This window comes from Ranitomeya variabilis, chromosome 7, assembly GCF_051348905.1.
Source record: "Ranitomeya variabilis isolate aRanVar5 chromosome 7, aRanVar5.hap1, whole genome shotgun sequence".
NCBI classification, from domain to species: Eukaryota; Metazoa; Chordata; class Amphibia; order Anura; family Dendrobatidae; genus Ranitomeya; species Ranitomeya variabilis.
In genome coordinates this window covers 93,206,707-93,222,644 of record NC_135238.1, presented here as the reverse complement: position 1 = coordinate 93,222,644, position 15,938 = coordinate 93,206,707, and the positions used below count along the sequence as shown (strand labels likewise).

General features: G+C 45.6%; 1 protein-coding gene across 1 annotated transcript in view; it reads left to right on the top strand.

Annotated features, from left to right (window-relative positions):
• Nucleotides 1-15,938, top strand: part of ANKAR (ankyrin and armadillo repeat containing) — an 898,322-nt gene that overhangs the window by 534,541 nt on the left and 347,843 nt on the right. Inside the window, exons 16-17 of the mRNA XM_077275585.1 lie at nt 6,254-6,495; nt 6,592-6,745. Of these exons, the coding sequence (XP_077131700.1) occupies nt 6,254-6,495; nt 6,592-6,745 (396 nt within the window). The remainder of the gene's footprint in view (nt 1-6,253; nt 6,496-6,591; nt 6,746-15,938) is intronic.

Sequence of the window (15,938 nt, the reverse complement as noted above, 5' to 3'; positions counted from 1 at the left end):
GCCGCTCACCAAATCGGACCTGGAGTGGCGCCGCCCGCCAAATCGGACCCGGAGTGGCGCCGCCTGCCAAATCGGACCCAGAGTGGCGCCGCCCGCCAAATCGGACCCAGAGTGGCTACAACTACCAAAACAGCGCCTGAGGGGCACCCAAGTGTGAAAGTCTTGCTGGGGCAACCCGGGCACCATTCCAAAGCACTATCTGTAGTTCCTTCAGGAAATACCCATCTAGTATTATTATTGTAATCCGAACTTGGTAAACTTATTATTTTTCAGTTTTTTTCCGCAATTAATGCAGCCCAAACCACTGCACTCACAGACTCCAGTGAGGCGTCATTTCGAAGCCAGCGTCCACGAGAGGTGTGCTAAGTATTTTACGTGTTGATCCGATTTGTAGTTTTTTTTTTAAATTGCATTTAAAAAAAAAATCCCATTGGAAATAATGGCGAATTTTCCATTACCCCCAACTTGACCTTCCAAAGATGGCAGCTATGCAAATGTACGGTGTTCATTTTAGGACCTGATCATTTATCAAAGTCAAACATCAGAATAAAGTGACTATGACACCCTCTCGTCCCATGTGTGAAATGTAAGTGCACCCCCGGTCCCGTGGGTGAAAAGTAAGTGCACAGTGTGGCCCCACCCCCCAAATCGGACCCAGAGTGACCCCGCCCACCAAATCGGTCCCAGAGTCACCCCGCCCACCAAATCGGACGCAGTGACCCCGCCCACCAAATCGGACCTCGAGTGACCCCGCCCACCAAATTGGTCCCTGAGGTGCCCCGCCCACCACATCAGACCCAGAGTTGCTCCACCCACCAAATCGGACCCAGAGTGACCCCGCCCACCAAATCGGACCTAGAGTGACCCCGCCCACCAAATTGGACCCAGAGTTTCCCCGCCCACCAAATCGGACCCAGAGTGACCCCGCCCACCAAATCGGACCCTGAGGTGCCCAGCACACCAAATCAGACCCAAAGTGACCCCGCCCACCAAATCGGACCCTGAGGTGCCCCGCCCACAGAATCGGACCCAAAGTGACCCCCGGCCACCGAATCAGACCCAGAGTGACCGTGCCCACCGAATCGGACCCAAAGTGACCCCGCCCACCAAATCGGACCTAGATTTACCCCGCCCACAAAATCTGACCCAGATTGACCCAACCCACCAAATCAGACCCAGAATGACTCTGCCTACAAAATCGGACCGCCTGAGGGGCACCCAAGTGTGAAAGTCTTGCAGGGGCAGCCCGGGCACCATTCCAAAGCACTATCTGTAGTTCCTTCAGGAAATACCCATCTAGTATTTTATTATGGTGCTTGAACCTCCTAGGTTCAAGCAACATATTGTAATCCGATTTCTTATATTTTCTTATTATGGTGCTTGAACCTCCTAGGTTCAAGCAACATATTGTAATCCGATTTCTTATATTTTATTATTATTCTTCTCCGCGTTTTCCGCAATTAATGCGGCCCGAACCGCTCGGCGCAGAGACCCCGTTCAGGTGGCGTTTCGAAGGCCTCGGTGGGGACAGGTGTGCTATGACTTTTATAGTCGATCCGATATGTAGATTTTATGTAAATCGCATTTTAAAAAAAAAAATTCCCATAGGAAATAATGGCGAACTTTCCATTACCCCCAACTTGACCTTCCAAAGATGGCAGCTATGAAAATGTACGGTGTCCATTTTAGGACATGATCATTTATCAAAGTCAGACATCAGAATAAAGTGACTATGACATCCTCCCGTCCCGTGTGTGAAAAGTAAGTGCCCCCCGGCCCCGTGTGTGAAAAGTAAGTGCCCCCCCGCCCCGTGTGTGAAAAGTAAGTGCCCCCCCGCCCCGTGTGTGAAAAGTAAGTGCCCCTCCGGCACCGTGTGTGAAAAGTAAGTGCCCCTCCGGCCCCGTGTGTGAAAAGTAAGTGCGCCCCCGGCCCCGTGTGCAAAAGTAAGTGTGCCCCCGGCCCCGTGTGCAAAAGTAAGTGCGCCCCCGGCCCCGTGTGCAAAAGTAAGTGCGCCCCCGGCCCCGTGTGCAAAAGTAAGTGCGCCCCCGGCCCCGTGTGCAAAAGTAAGTGCGCCCCCGGCCCCGTGTGCAAAAGTAAGTGCGCCCCCGGCCCCGTGTGCAAAAGTAAGTGCGCCCCCGGCCCCGTGTGCAAAAGTAAGTGCGCCCCCGGCCCCGTGTGCAAATTTATGTGCGCCCCCGGCCCCGTGTGCAAAAGTAAGTGTGCCCCCGGCCCCATGTGCAAAAGTAAGTGCGCCCCCGGCCCCGTGTGCAAAAGTAAGTGTGCCCCCGGCCCCGTGTGCAAAAGTAAGTGCGCCCCCGGCCCCGTGTGCAAAAGTAAGTGCGCCCCCGGCCCCGTGTGCAAAAGTAAGTGCGCCCCCGGCCCCGTGTGCAAAAGTAAGTGCGCCCCCGGCCCCGTGTGCAAAAGTAAGTGCGCCCCCGGCCCCGTGTGCAAAAGTAAGTGCGCCCCCGGCCCCGTGTGCAAAAGTAAGTGCGCCCCCGGCCCCGTGTGCAAAAGTAAGTGCGCCCCCGGCCCCGTGTGCAAAAGTAAGTGCGCCCCCGGCCCCGTGTGCAAAAGTAAGTGCGCCCCCGGCCCCGTGTGCAAATTTATGTGCGCCCCCGGCCCCGTGTGCAAAAGTAAGTGTGCCCCCGGCCCCATGTGCAAAAGTAAGTGCGCCCCCGGCCCCGTGTGCAAAAGTAAGTGCGCCCCCGGCCCCGTGTGCAAAAGTAAGTGCGCCCCCGGCCCCGTGTGCAAAAGTAAGTGCGCCCCCGGCCCCGTGTGCAAAAGTAAGTGCGCCCCCGGCCCCGTGTGCAAAAGTAAGTGCGCCCCCGGCCCCGTGTGCAAAAGTAAGTGCGCCCCCGGCCCCGTGTGCAAAAGTAAGTGCGCCTCCGGCCCCGTGTGCAAAAGTAAGTGCGCCCCCCGGCCCCGTGTTCAAAAGTAAGTGCGCCCCCGGCCCCGTGTGCAAAAGTAAGTGCGCCCCCGGCCCCGTGTTCAAAAGTAAGTGCGCCCCCGGCCCCGTGTTCAAAAGTAAGTGTGCCCCCGGCCCCGTGTTCAAAAGTAAGTGCGCCCCCGGCCCCGTGTGCAAAAGTAAGTGCGCCCCTCTCCCAGGTGTGGAAAAGTAAGTGCTCCCCTGGTCCCGGGTGTGGAAAAGTAAGTGGCCCCCCTGGTCCCGTGTGTGAAAAGTGCTGCTGTAAAGCTGGCAGCGCTGTTCAAGCACCATGTATTTCCTTCAGGAAATGCCCATCTAGTTATTATTATTCTTCTCCGCGTTTTCCGCAATTAATGCGGCCCGAACCTCTCGGCGCAGAGACCCCGTTCAGGCGGCGTTTCAAGGCCTCGGTGGGGACAGGTGTGCTATGACTTTTATAGTCGATCCGATATGTAGATTTTATTTAAATAGCATTTAAAAAAAAAATTTCCCATAGGAAATAATGGCGAACTTTCCATTACCCCCAACTTGACCTTCCAAAGATGGCAGCTATGCAAATGTACGGTGTCCATTTTAGGACATGATCGTTTATCACAGTCAAACATCAGAATAAAGTGACTATGACACCCTCTCGTCCCGTGTGTGAAAAGTAAGTGCCCCCCGGCCCCATGTGTGAAAAGTAAGTGCCCCCCCGGCCCCGTGTGTGAAAAGTAATTGTGCCCCCGGCCCCGTGTGTGAAAAGTAAGTGCGCCCCCGGCCCCGTGTGCAAAAGTAAGTGCGCCCCCGGCCCCGTGTGTGAAAAGTAAGTGCCCCCCGGCCCCGTGTGTGAAAAGTAAGTGCGCCCCCGGCCCCGTGTGCAAAAGTAAGTGTGCCCCCGGCCCCGTGTGTGAAAAGTAAGTGCGCCCCCGGCCCCGTGTGCAAAAGTAAGTGCGCCCCCGGCCCCGTGTGCAAAAGTAAGTGCGCCCCCGGCCCCGTGTGCAAAAGTAAGTGCGCCCCCGGCCCCGTGTGCAAAAGTAAGTGCGCCCCCGGCCCCGTGTACAAAAGTAAGTGCGCCCCCGACCCCGTGTGCAAAAGTAAGTGCGCCCCCGGCCCCGTGTGCAAAAGTAAGTGCGCCCCCGGCCCCGTGTGCAAAAGTAAGTGCGCCCCCGGCCCCGTGTGCAAAAGTAAGTGCGCCCCCGGCCCCGTGTGCAAAAGTAAGTGCGCCCCCAGCCCCGTGTGCAAAAGTAAGTGCGCCCCCGGCCCCGTGTGCAAATGTAAGTGCGCCCCCGGCCCCGTGTGCAAAAGTAAGTGCGCCCCCGGCCCCGTGTGCAAAAGTAAGTGCGCCCCCGGCCCCGTGTGCAAAAGTAAGTGCGTCCCCGGCCCCGTGTGCAAAAGTAAGTGCGCCCCCCGCCCCGTGTGCAAAAGTAAGTGCGCCCCCGGCCCCGTGTGCAAAAGTAAGTGCGCCCCCCGCCCCGTGTGCAAAATTAAGTGCGCCCCCGGCCCCGTGTGCAAAAGTAAGTGCGCCCCCGGCCCCGTGTGCAAAAGAAAGTGCGCCCCCGGCCCCGTGTGCAAAAGTAAGTGCGCCCCCGGCCCCGTGTGCAAAAGTAAGTGCGCCCCCGGCCCCGTGTGCAAAAGTAAAATAAATAAAAAAATGGGGGCGAAAATATCATTTTTGTGAAAAAATATGATTTTTTATTTTTACGGCTCTGCATTATAAATTTCTGTGAAGCACTTGTTGGGTCAAAGTGCTCACCACACATCTAGATAAGTTCCTTAGGGGGTCTACTTTCCAAAATGGTGTCACTTGTGGGGGGTTTCAATGTTTAGGCACATCAGGGGCTCTCCAAATGCAACATGGCGTCCCATGTCAATTCCAGTCAATTTTGCATTGAAAAGTCAAATGGCGCTCCTTTCCTTCCGAGCTCTGCCATGCGCCCAAACAGTGGTTTACCCCCACATATGGGGTATCAGCGTACTCAGGACAAATTGTACAACAACTTTTGTGGTCCATTTTCTCCTGTTACCCTTGGTAAAATAAAACAAATTGGAGCTGAAATAAATTTTGTGTGAAAAAAAGTTAAATGTTCATTTTTATTTAAACATTCCAAAAATTCCTGTGAAACACCTGAAGGGTTAATAAATTTCTTGAATGTGGTTTTGAGCACCTTGAGGGGTGCAGTTTTTAGAATGGTGTCACACTTGGGTATTTTCTGTCATATAGACCCCTCAAAATGACTTCAAATGAGATGTGGTCCCTAGAAAAAAAATGGTGCCGTAAAAATGAGAAATTTCTGGTCAACTTTTGACCCTTATAACTCCCTAACAAAAAAAATTTGGTTCCAAAATTGTGCTGATGTAAAGTAGACATGTGGGAAATGTTACTTATTAAGTATTTTGTGTGACATATGTCTGTGATTTAAGGGCATAAAAATTCAAATTTGGAAAATTGTGAAATTTTCAAAATTTTTTGCCAAATATCCATTTTTTTCACAAATAAACGCAAGTTATATTGAAGAAATTTTACCACTATCATGAAGTACAATATGTCACGATAAAACATTGTCAGAATCGCCAAGATCCGTTGAAGCGTTCCAGAGTTATAACCTCATAAAGGGACAATGGTCAGAATTGTAAAAATCGGCCTGGTCATTAACGTGCAAACCACCCTTGGGGGTGAAGGGGTTAAACAGTGTGATCACCAGTGCACTCATTCAGCAGTTCCTGTTAGTCCCTCATGAAACAATTTTGGGGTGCCAATGGGTTGAGATGGCAGCAACTGATCTGCTGAAGGCCTCCACGGCTTCCATCGTTCTCCTCCTGTGAAGTCCAGCTTATGGCCGGGGTCACACTTGTGAGTGTGATGCTAGAAACTCGCGCATCAATACCCGGCACTACCGCCGGCACTCAGGACCGGACTGTGCGGCTACATGTATTTCTATGCAGCTGAACGCTTCGCTCCGGAGGGCCGGCGGCAGTGCCGGGTATTGATGCGAGAGACTCGCACGAGTTTCTCGCATCACTCGCAAGTGTGACCTCGGACTAAGGCTGGATATCATAGGAGAAAATAATATTCACAATAGACTGCAGTAACCAAATTTTTAAATATAACAAAAGGGATTTCTTTTATTAAGATGACAAATTTAGAAACAATCAAGAAAAAGATTATTTTATATGTAACACATGGGCATTTATTAATATCTGTATACATTGTACTTGGCATGCTGCAGAGCCCACTTGCTATATTTTGTTTCCAAAAGGTTAAATAATGTTTCCTCCTAAATGCTCTATTATACAGCTATACATATTTCATGTTAATTATCATTCCTGTTTGTTTATGTTCTTTAAAAGATGGTCTTGTTGGTGCATCGACAGCTGCCATTGCGGAGCTTGCTAGAGGAAACAGAATTAACCAGGATGCTATTGCAAATCAAAATGCCATCTCTTTTCTTATCCATATCATTTGCGTAAAGAAACTTAATATCCAAGTGAAAGCAGCTATAGCCATAGAAGCCCTTGCCGATCATAATGCCGCAGTACAAAAACAGTTTCTGGACAGATCTGCATCAGCACACATATTAAAACTTCTTAAGGCAAGTGTATTTTGCTGGTTACTATAAAGTGTTTTATCTATTTTGGATACTTATGAGTATGATAATACTGGAATCTTTTGTAAAACTACTTTTCAGGTGTTTCAGTTGGACGTCAGAGAACAAGGCAGCACAACTCTTTGGGTGCTAGCAGGTCAAACTTGGAAACAACAGAAGGCAATGTCAGAAAACATAGGTATTAACTTCATTCTAGACATGCTCGTATCACCTTCAGACAAGATGCAATATGTTGGTAAGTCATGTTCGGTACTCGGAGGCTACCACAAAAATGTTTTACTGTTTTTTTTATGCTGTCCTCTACATTTTTTAATTTTAAAGATATAAAAAATTTAAAATGTAGACAAGATTTGGCTAATTCAATCCATTGCTTTGTTTTTTGGGAGCGTGTACTTTGCCTGCATTATGTACACATTCTTTTAAGCTAGTGTCATGGAAATCCCTGCTAAGGAGAGCCAATTTGGGTTATTATAATAATTTTTATTTCTATAGTGCCAACATATGCTGCAGCACTTTACAGTTTAAGATACAAGGACCTCCAAATCTTCGAATGTTGGTCCAAGTAAAGGCGATGCATTGGAGACAAGAGCACACACAGCCAATGTCTGTCAATGTACAATCCTTGTCTTCAGATCCCAAGAAACAAGTATTTAATTACACCCACAGAAGAAAGGGGAATGGCTAAGTACATTGCCTAAGGAAATAGATATGTAAGTTGGGAATAACAAAGTCTTAAATTATGGATTCTGCTGAATTCCTTCAAACTAGTTCTATCCAGTTTCCTATACCTTCAGTAACAAAAAAACAACTTAACACTAAGACACCTCTATATCAGAGAGAACACCCCATGTTGTTAAATTGGAAATTCCATGTGGGGTCTGTGCAGTGGCAACAGGTAGGGTTTATTATCTGACACAGCCCATCCTTCTATGCATTCAAGTAGTTTATTACTATTATATGTTGGTTAACCACTGCCATGATCTGGGTCTGCAATGCATTGGTCTTGTTTGTCATACCCAATATTTCCCATATCCGGTCATCTAGATAGTCAGCTGCTCGTGCATTGCTAGGGTCTTAAAAGATTAGGGGCTCAATCCCCAAAGTACTTTTCTCCTCATACGACCTCCCCGTCACTTCAGAGAGGATCTATACATATATAATTAAAGTCCTGTTGCTAACCTTAATACTGACTATACAATGACCAATATTACCAATATTACCAAAATAATGCTGCTACACAATGCCCTCTACCATCATCACTACACAGTGAGTACATAATATTATAAGATGACTGTTACCTTTGTATAACAAAACATAATATACAAAGACCAATAATGTCAATAATACCGCCATACACCTGCCACTACATAATGACTGAGATGCATTAAGGTATCACAAAAAAAAAAAAAATTAAAAAAGGCTATTAACCCCTTCTCTACTTGCGCCATACATGTACTGCTCTACGGGAGCTGCATTCCCACAAACCGCAGTAGACGTATGGCGGCATGATCATGCGGCCTCACGCTGAGCGCCGCGGTGATCGCGTGTGGGTTGTCAGCTCTGTGTAAGAGCTGACACCTCGCAGCAATGCCCATGATCGGTGCTAGCACCGATCACAGGTATTTAACCCCTCTGATGCCACTGTCAGTAGTGACAGCGACATAGGGGAGCATTGTGATGTGATCGCGTTGTCCTGATGGTCTCCATGGAGAGTCCCGGCCGCAAGATGGCCAAGGGGTCCTTCAGGGAGGGTGACTTTGCAGTGCCGGCAGAGAGAAGGACTTGAAAAGCCTCCTTTCCTGCCTGTCAGACACTGCTCCAATGTTCTGCAGTGCAGATGCATCGCAAAATATTAGATCATCGATCTGCTGCTATACAGTAATGTCCCATCCTGGGACAATGTAAAAAAAATAAAAAAAACATTAAAAGTGTAAAGGTGTTTTTTTTTTAAATCCCAAAATAAATAAAAAAATTATCATTTTTTTAAAATATATTTATTTATGTAATTAAAAAAATAAATAATAAAAGTGCACATATTTTGTATCGCTGTGTCCATAGAGACTCGCTCTATAAAATTGTCCCGCTAGTTAACCCCCTCAGTGAACACCGTAAAAAAAAATAAAAAACGAAACAAAGAACAATGCTTTATCATCATACCGCCCCCAAAAAGTGCAATAAAATGCAATCAAAAAGACAAATGTAAATAAAAATGGTACCTCTGAAAATGTCATCTTGTCCCTCAAAAAACAAGCTGTCATACAGCACCATCACCAGAAAAATAAAAAAGTTTTAGCTCTCAGAATAAATCAATGCAAAAATAATAATTTTTTCTATAAAATTGTTTTTATTGTGTAAAAGTGCCAAAACATTAAAAAAACTATATCTACATTCTGTATCGCTGTAATCATACTGACACAAAGAATAAAGTTGCCTCATCAATTTTACCACACGTGTTTACAACAGGATAAACAAAAAAAACTCAAAAAGCAATTCATTAATTGCTGGTTTTTATTCATTTTGTCTCTCAAAAATTGGAAAAGAAGGCGATCAAAAAATGTCATGTGCCCGAAAATGGTACCAATAAAAACATCAGCTCATCCCACAAAAAACAAGCCATAAAATGACTTTGTTGGCCGAAATATGGAAAAATTATAGCTCTCAAAACATGGTGATGCAAAAGCTAGTTTTCGCAATAAAAAGCATCTTTTAGTGTGTGATAGCAGCCAAAGATAAAAACCCGATATAAATCTAATATCGCTGCAATCACACCGTCCCGAAGAATAAAGTTGCTATATCACTTATACCGCACAAGAAATGGCGTAAAAAATTAATAAAATAAATTTTTCACACGCTATTGATTTTTTCATTCTGCCTCCCAAATATTGCAGTAAGGCTCGGCGCACATTTTTCCTGTGCACAGCGCTGAGCACTTACCCCGGGGTTTCCTAGTTAGTCTCTGAAATACGTGATTCAGACAGAACCCCCGGAGGAAGATGGAGGCACTGTAGACGCTATCTGACCTGTGATCCAGCGGTGTCCATCTTTCTAGGATTGCATAAAATTGCCGTCGGCCACAGTTTTGTGCACTTCTGCAAAAAAGGACACTTCTGAATGGAGGCTACACGGAGTCCAGAGTAACTCTGCTGCCTCATTATAGTGAATGGATCCATCGGGGTGTTTCATCTGTCACATCACTTGGAGATTTAGATGGAAACCCTGATGTAAGTGCTCAGTGTACAGCGCCGGATAAATGTGATCATGAATGTTATGCAAAATGTTCCAATAAAACCTTCAAATGAGTCCACAAAAAAGCAAGCCCTCACTCAGGTCCGTCATCTGTTACCTGAAATATAGGGGCTTCCACGTTACTGGTAGCAGAAAGGCTCTGGAAAATCAAAATAGCTTTTTGCTCCTCAAAAGAAATTCAGGAAATTCTGCGCTCCCAAATCCAAATGCCCCCCTCTCTTGTGAGCCCCAGTGTGCCTAAACCACATTTAGTGCCAACATGTTTATCATTTTTGTAGTGATGAGAGCCCGCCTAATTTACATGTGTATGTCTCCAGAAGCATGAGCTGGACATAATGTACTGGGCACTGCAAGGTACTGGTCACTACAATGGCAGATTGCAATTTTCACTCAGCAACATCCACTGCTGCTTGTGTCTGCAAAACACTCATGGAATCAAAATCGTCACTACATCTGTAGATAAATTCCCAAAGGATTTTCATTTTTGAAATGGGGTCATTTGAGGGGGGATTTTGCCTTTCTATCAATTAGGGGCTCTGTATATGGAGTCTACAAACTATTCTAGGAAAATTGCACTCCAGGAGGCAAATAGCGCTCCGTCCCTCTCGAGTCTCTCTGTATGGCTAAGCAGTACTGTACAGCCACATATTGGGTATTTCTACATTCAGCAGAAATTATGTGACAAATTTCGGTACCATTTTCCCATTATGAAAATGTTAAATTTGGGGCTAACACACAATTTTGGTGATAAAAATGTAAATTACTTTTTCTTCACTGTCCATTGGTCTAAAATTCTGTGACACACCTGTGTTGTCAATATAATCACTATACCCACAGATGAATTCATTGAGAGGTTTAGTTTGTAAAATGGGGTCGTTTATGGGGGATTCTGCTGTTCTGGCACCTCAGAGGCTCTGCCAATGTGACATGGCATCCTCAAACCAGTGCATCAAAATCTGCACTGTAATATGGCTCAACTTCCCTTCGGAGCTTTACACTGCACCGCAAAAGTAGTTTTCAACCATATATTGGGTATCAAAAAAATGTGATTTTTTTTTTTTTCATTTTCATGGCTTAACATTGTAAACTTCTGTGAAGCATCTGGGGGTTTAAGGTGTTCATTACACATCCAGATAAGTTCCCAAAGGAGTCTAGTTTCCAAAATGGTGTCACTTGTGAGGGGTTTCCTCTCTTTAGGCACATCAGGGGCTCTCCAAACGTGACATGGCACCTGCTAATTATTCCAGCAAATTTTACATTCAAAAAGTCAAATGGCTCCTTCACTTTCAAGCCCTGTGCACCCAGACAGTTGTTTTCCTCCACATATTGGGTATCTGCGCACTCAGGAGAAATTGCACAACAAATTGTATGGTCCATTTTCTCCTGTTTCTCTTGCAAAAGTAAAAAAAAAATATTTCTAAAGGAAAATTTTTGTGAAAGTAAATGTTTATTTTTTCCTTCTACATTCCAAAAATTCCTGTGAAGCACCTGAAAGATTAAAATACTTTGTGAATGTGGTTTTTAAGTACCTTGAAGGTGCAGTTTTAGAATTGTTTCACTTTGGGGTATTTTCTGTCATATAGGGCCCTCAAAGTCACTTCAAATGTGAGGTGGTCCTTAAAAAAAGGTTTTGCAAATATTTTTGTAAAAATGAGAAATTGTTGGTCAATTTTTAAACCTTATAAATTCCTACCAAAAAAACCCCATTATGTTCCAAAAATTGTACTGATGTAAAGTAGATATGTAAGAAATGTTATTTATTAACTATTTTGTGTGATAAGACTATCTGATTTAAGCGTATAAAAATTAAAACTTTGAAAATTGTGAAATTTCTGATTATTTTCACAAACGCAAGTAATATCAAAGAATTTTTAACACTATCAGGAAGTACACTATGTCACAAGAAAAACAGTCTCAGAATTAGTGGGATCCATTGAAGTGTTCCAGAGTTATGACCTCATAAAGTGACAGTGGTCAGAATTGTAAACTCAAAATCTGGGGTCTATGTGGAAAGGATCTTGAGACCATTCGCTTTCTTTATATGTGCGTGGCATGGCGGATCTCCTTAGTAAGTTGGACTGTGTGACTTTGGAATTAGACTTGATTCTGGGCTCAATTGATGTTGAAACTCTCCACTCCTCCATACCCCATGATAAGGGTTTGTAAGCTGTGGACTATTACCTAAATACTATGAAATTTCTTGAATTTTGCTTGACAAAAATGTTTTTTTCTTTTCGACAGCGAGTACTTCCACCAGTTCAGGGGCACAGCCATGGGGATCCCATGTGCCCCCTCGTATGCCAACTTGCTCCTCGGCTGGTGGGAGGAAACCATTGTTTTTGGAGACTCACCTTTGGCGCGTAGTGAAAAGGTGATTCTATGACTCCGTTACATAGATGATGAGTTTGTTGTATGGAAGGGCAGTAAAAATGAATTTGCAGAAGTCTCAATATTAACAACTTGGGACTCCATTTTACTTTTGAAGCCCATGGGTCTAAACTATCGTTTTCAGACATTGCAGTAAAAAAAAAAACAAGAATGAGGAACTGTGAACAAGCACAGAAAACCCACGACCACAAATTCTCTCCTGAGATGGGAATCAAACCACCTTCCCCCTCTTAGAAGAGGTATCCGAAAGGGTCAGTACTAGACATGAGCGAATATGTTCAGCTCCCTCCTTATTTGGCAAGCTATAGCACTTACCAAAGAAGCTGCAGCGTGGAAAGCCCATGTGTTGTGACTGTCACATAGCCGCCACACATGCAGCTGCGGCGCCAGAACCTGATTATCAGATTGGTCCAGTCATCCGCGTTCCCGCTGCAGCTACTTCAGTAAACACTATAGCTTGCCAAATAAGGAGGGAGCCAAACATATTCGCTCATGTCTAGTCAGTACTTGCGAATTTGCAGGAATTGTTCTGACTCAGTTGTGTTCAAGCAGCAAGCTGACGACCTCAGGAAAAGATTCCTTTAAAGGGGGTATCCAGATAGGGTACTTAGAGAGGTATATAGGGACTCACTAAGGAGAGATCGTTAACAGCTACTCAATACCATCCAAAAGGTAGATGATCAAGAAACCCTATGTTTTATAACAAGATACTCCAATAAGTCCAAGGAAGTAAGGGATATTTTCCAGAAACACTGGCCTATCATTTTAATAGATGAAAATGTAAGCTACAATATCTCAGTGACACCACAAATAACATACAGAAGATGAAGGCCCCTGAAGGACAGGTTGGTCCACAGCTATTTCCAGCCAACAATAAACCAGTCTTGACTGAACAACCCACCAAAAAGTTGCTTCAGGTGCGGTAGCTGTAAATTCTGTGGAGCTGTCGCACCTGGGAAAGAATTCCGTAGTGACACAATGGGGGAAATATACCCCATTCGTAACTTCATCAATTGTCGATCTAAATGGATCATATACAAGGCCACTTGCGAATGTGGTTTGGAGTATGAGAGCAAGACCAAGAGGAAACTACGGAGAAGGGAGAGTGAGCACCCGGGAGATACATTAAACTAAAGGGACACACCAAAAGCCAATCACCTCAAACTTGTACGTGGTGGAAATACAGATAAAATGAAATTTATGGGGATAGATAGAATCACCCCACACTCCAGAAGAGGTTTAGTACAAAAGTATATTGCAAAAAGAAACCCAATGGATATTTCGCCTTAAAACTATTCATCCCACAAGTCTGAATGAACAAATTATTTTTTCTTCTTTCCTCTGATAGGACATACTAAGTTGTCCACTGAGGGGTAGCCACCGTTGAGTTAGGGCGCCAATACACAGGATCTTTAGGGTGCCAATCGCTGCCCTAGGTAGGGTTAGATTAGTTTAGGGTAATTGTAGGGATATTATCTTCCCATTTTTCTGTCCCCCTTTGCCACCTTTCTATAGTCTCCTATGTCCCAGGAGATCCATCAGGTCACATACCCCTTCATCATAGACATCATCAATTTATAAGTTATTCTTTGTTCTGTGTGAATTTGTCTGTACCTCCTCCATTGGTGATCACTTATCAGATATCGCCTGTTATGGATATGGCACTAAGCCTTATAGGTTATGAACAGAGTATTTGTCCCCTTAAATCTGTTCAGTACTTGCCTCTTGTTAGTGACTCACTTAAGGAGAAAGTCTAATTTAAGTACCATGACTGTTATGGACCTGGTGGTTAGGAGCACCTGGAATGACCTGATGGTTAAACTAGACGACAGGACAAGCTCTGGGAAGTGGGATCTCTGCTGACCGCAAACCCTAATCCTATCACACACACTAGAAATAGCCGTGGAGCGTACCTAACTCTCCCTAGACGCCTCTTCACAGCCTAAGAGCTAACTACCCCTAAAGATAGGAAAATCAGCCTCACCTTGCCTCAGAGAAATACCCAAAGAAAAAGGCAGCCCGCCACAAATATTGACTGTGAGTTAAGAGGAAAGTCACAAACACAGGAATGAAACAGGTTTCAGCAAAGGAGGCCAGACTTACTAAATAGACCGAGGATAGGAAAGGGATCTATGCGGTCAGCACAAAAAACTACAAAAAGCCACGCAGAGTGTGCAAAAAGACCCCCGCACCGACTCACGGTGTGGAGGTGCCACTCTGCCCCCCAGAGCTTCCAGCTAGCAAGGTAATATCATGATAGCAAGCTGGACTAGAACTTAGCAAGTACTAAGAAATATATTCAGTACAAAATAAACAACAAATGAGCTAGCAGGTACTTAGCTTCTGCTGGAGTAGACAGGTCATCAGAAAGATCCGAGAGAGATCTGAACCAGTACTGAAACATTGACAGCCGGCATGAAGTAACGATCTGAGTGGAGTAAAATAGAGAAGCCAGCCCAGCCGTAAATGAGGGCAGCCGAGGAAGGAACCTCAAGAACCAGTAGTTCCACTCACAGCCACCAGAGGGAGTCCACGGACAGAACTCGCTGAAATACCTTTCATGACTACAGGAGGGAGTTCGAGAACGGAGTTCACAACAGTACCCCCCCTTGAGGAGGGGTCACCGAACCCTCACCAGAGCCCCCAGGCTGATCAGGACGTGCCAAATGAAAGGCACGAACCAAATCGGCAGCATGGACATCGGAGGCAACAACCCAGGAATTATCCTCCTGACCATAGCCCTTCCATTTGACCAGGTACTGAAGTTTCCGTCTCGAAATACGAGAATTTAAAATCTTCTCCACCACATACTCCAACTCCCCCTCGACCAACACCGGAGTAGGAGGGTCGACGGAGGGAACCATAGGCGCCACATATCTCCGCAACAACGACCTATGGAACACATTATGGATGGCAAAAGAAGCTGGAAGGGCCAAACGAAACGACACAGGATTGAGAATTTCAGAAATCTTATAGGGACCAATGAAACGAGGTTTAAACTTAGGAGAAGAAACCTTCATATGGACATAACGAGACGACAACCAAACCAAATCCCCAACACGAAGTCGGGGACCAACACAGCGACGGCGGTTGGCGAAACGTTGATCCTTCTCCTGGGACAATGTCAGATTGTCCACTACGTGAGTCCAAATTTGCTGCAATCTGTCCACCACAGAATCCACACCAGGACAGTCAGAAGGCTCAACCTGCCCTGAAGAAAAACGAGGATGAAAGCCAGAATTACAAAAAAAAGGCGAAACCAAGGTAGCCGAACTGGCCCGATTATTAAGGGCGAACTCAGCCAATGGCAAGAAGGTCACCCAATCATCCTGGTCAGCAGAGACAAAGCATCTCAGATAGGTTTCCAAAGTCTAATTAGTTCATTCGGTTTGGCCATTTGTCTGAGGATGGAAAGCCGAAGAAAAAGACAAATCAATGCCCATCTTAGCACAAAAGGGCCGCCAAAACCTTGAAACAAACTGGGAACCTCTGTCCGACACGATGTTCTCCGGAATGCCAAGCAAACGAACCACATGCTGGAAAAATAATGGACCAAAATCAGAGGATGAAGGCAATTTAGGCAAGGATACCAAATGGACCATCTTAGAGAAGCGATCACAAACCACCCAGATGACCGACATCCTATGAAAGACAGGGAGATCTGAAATAAAATCCATGGAAACATGTGTCCAGGGCCTTTTCGGGACTGGCAAGGGCAAAAGTAACCCACTGGCACGAGAACAGCAGGGCTTGGCCCGAGCACAAGTCCCACAGGACTGCACAAACGAACGCAC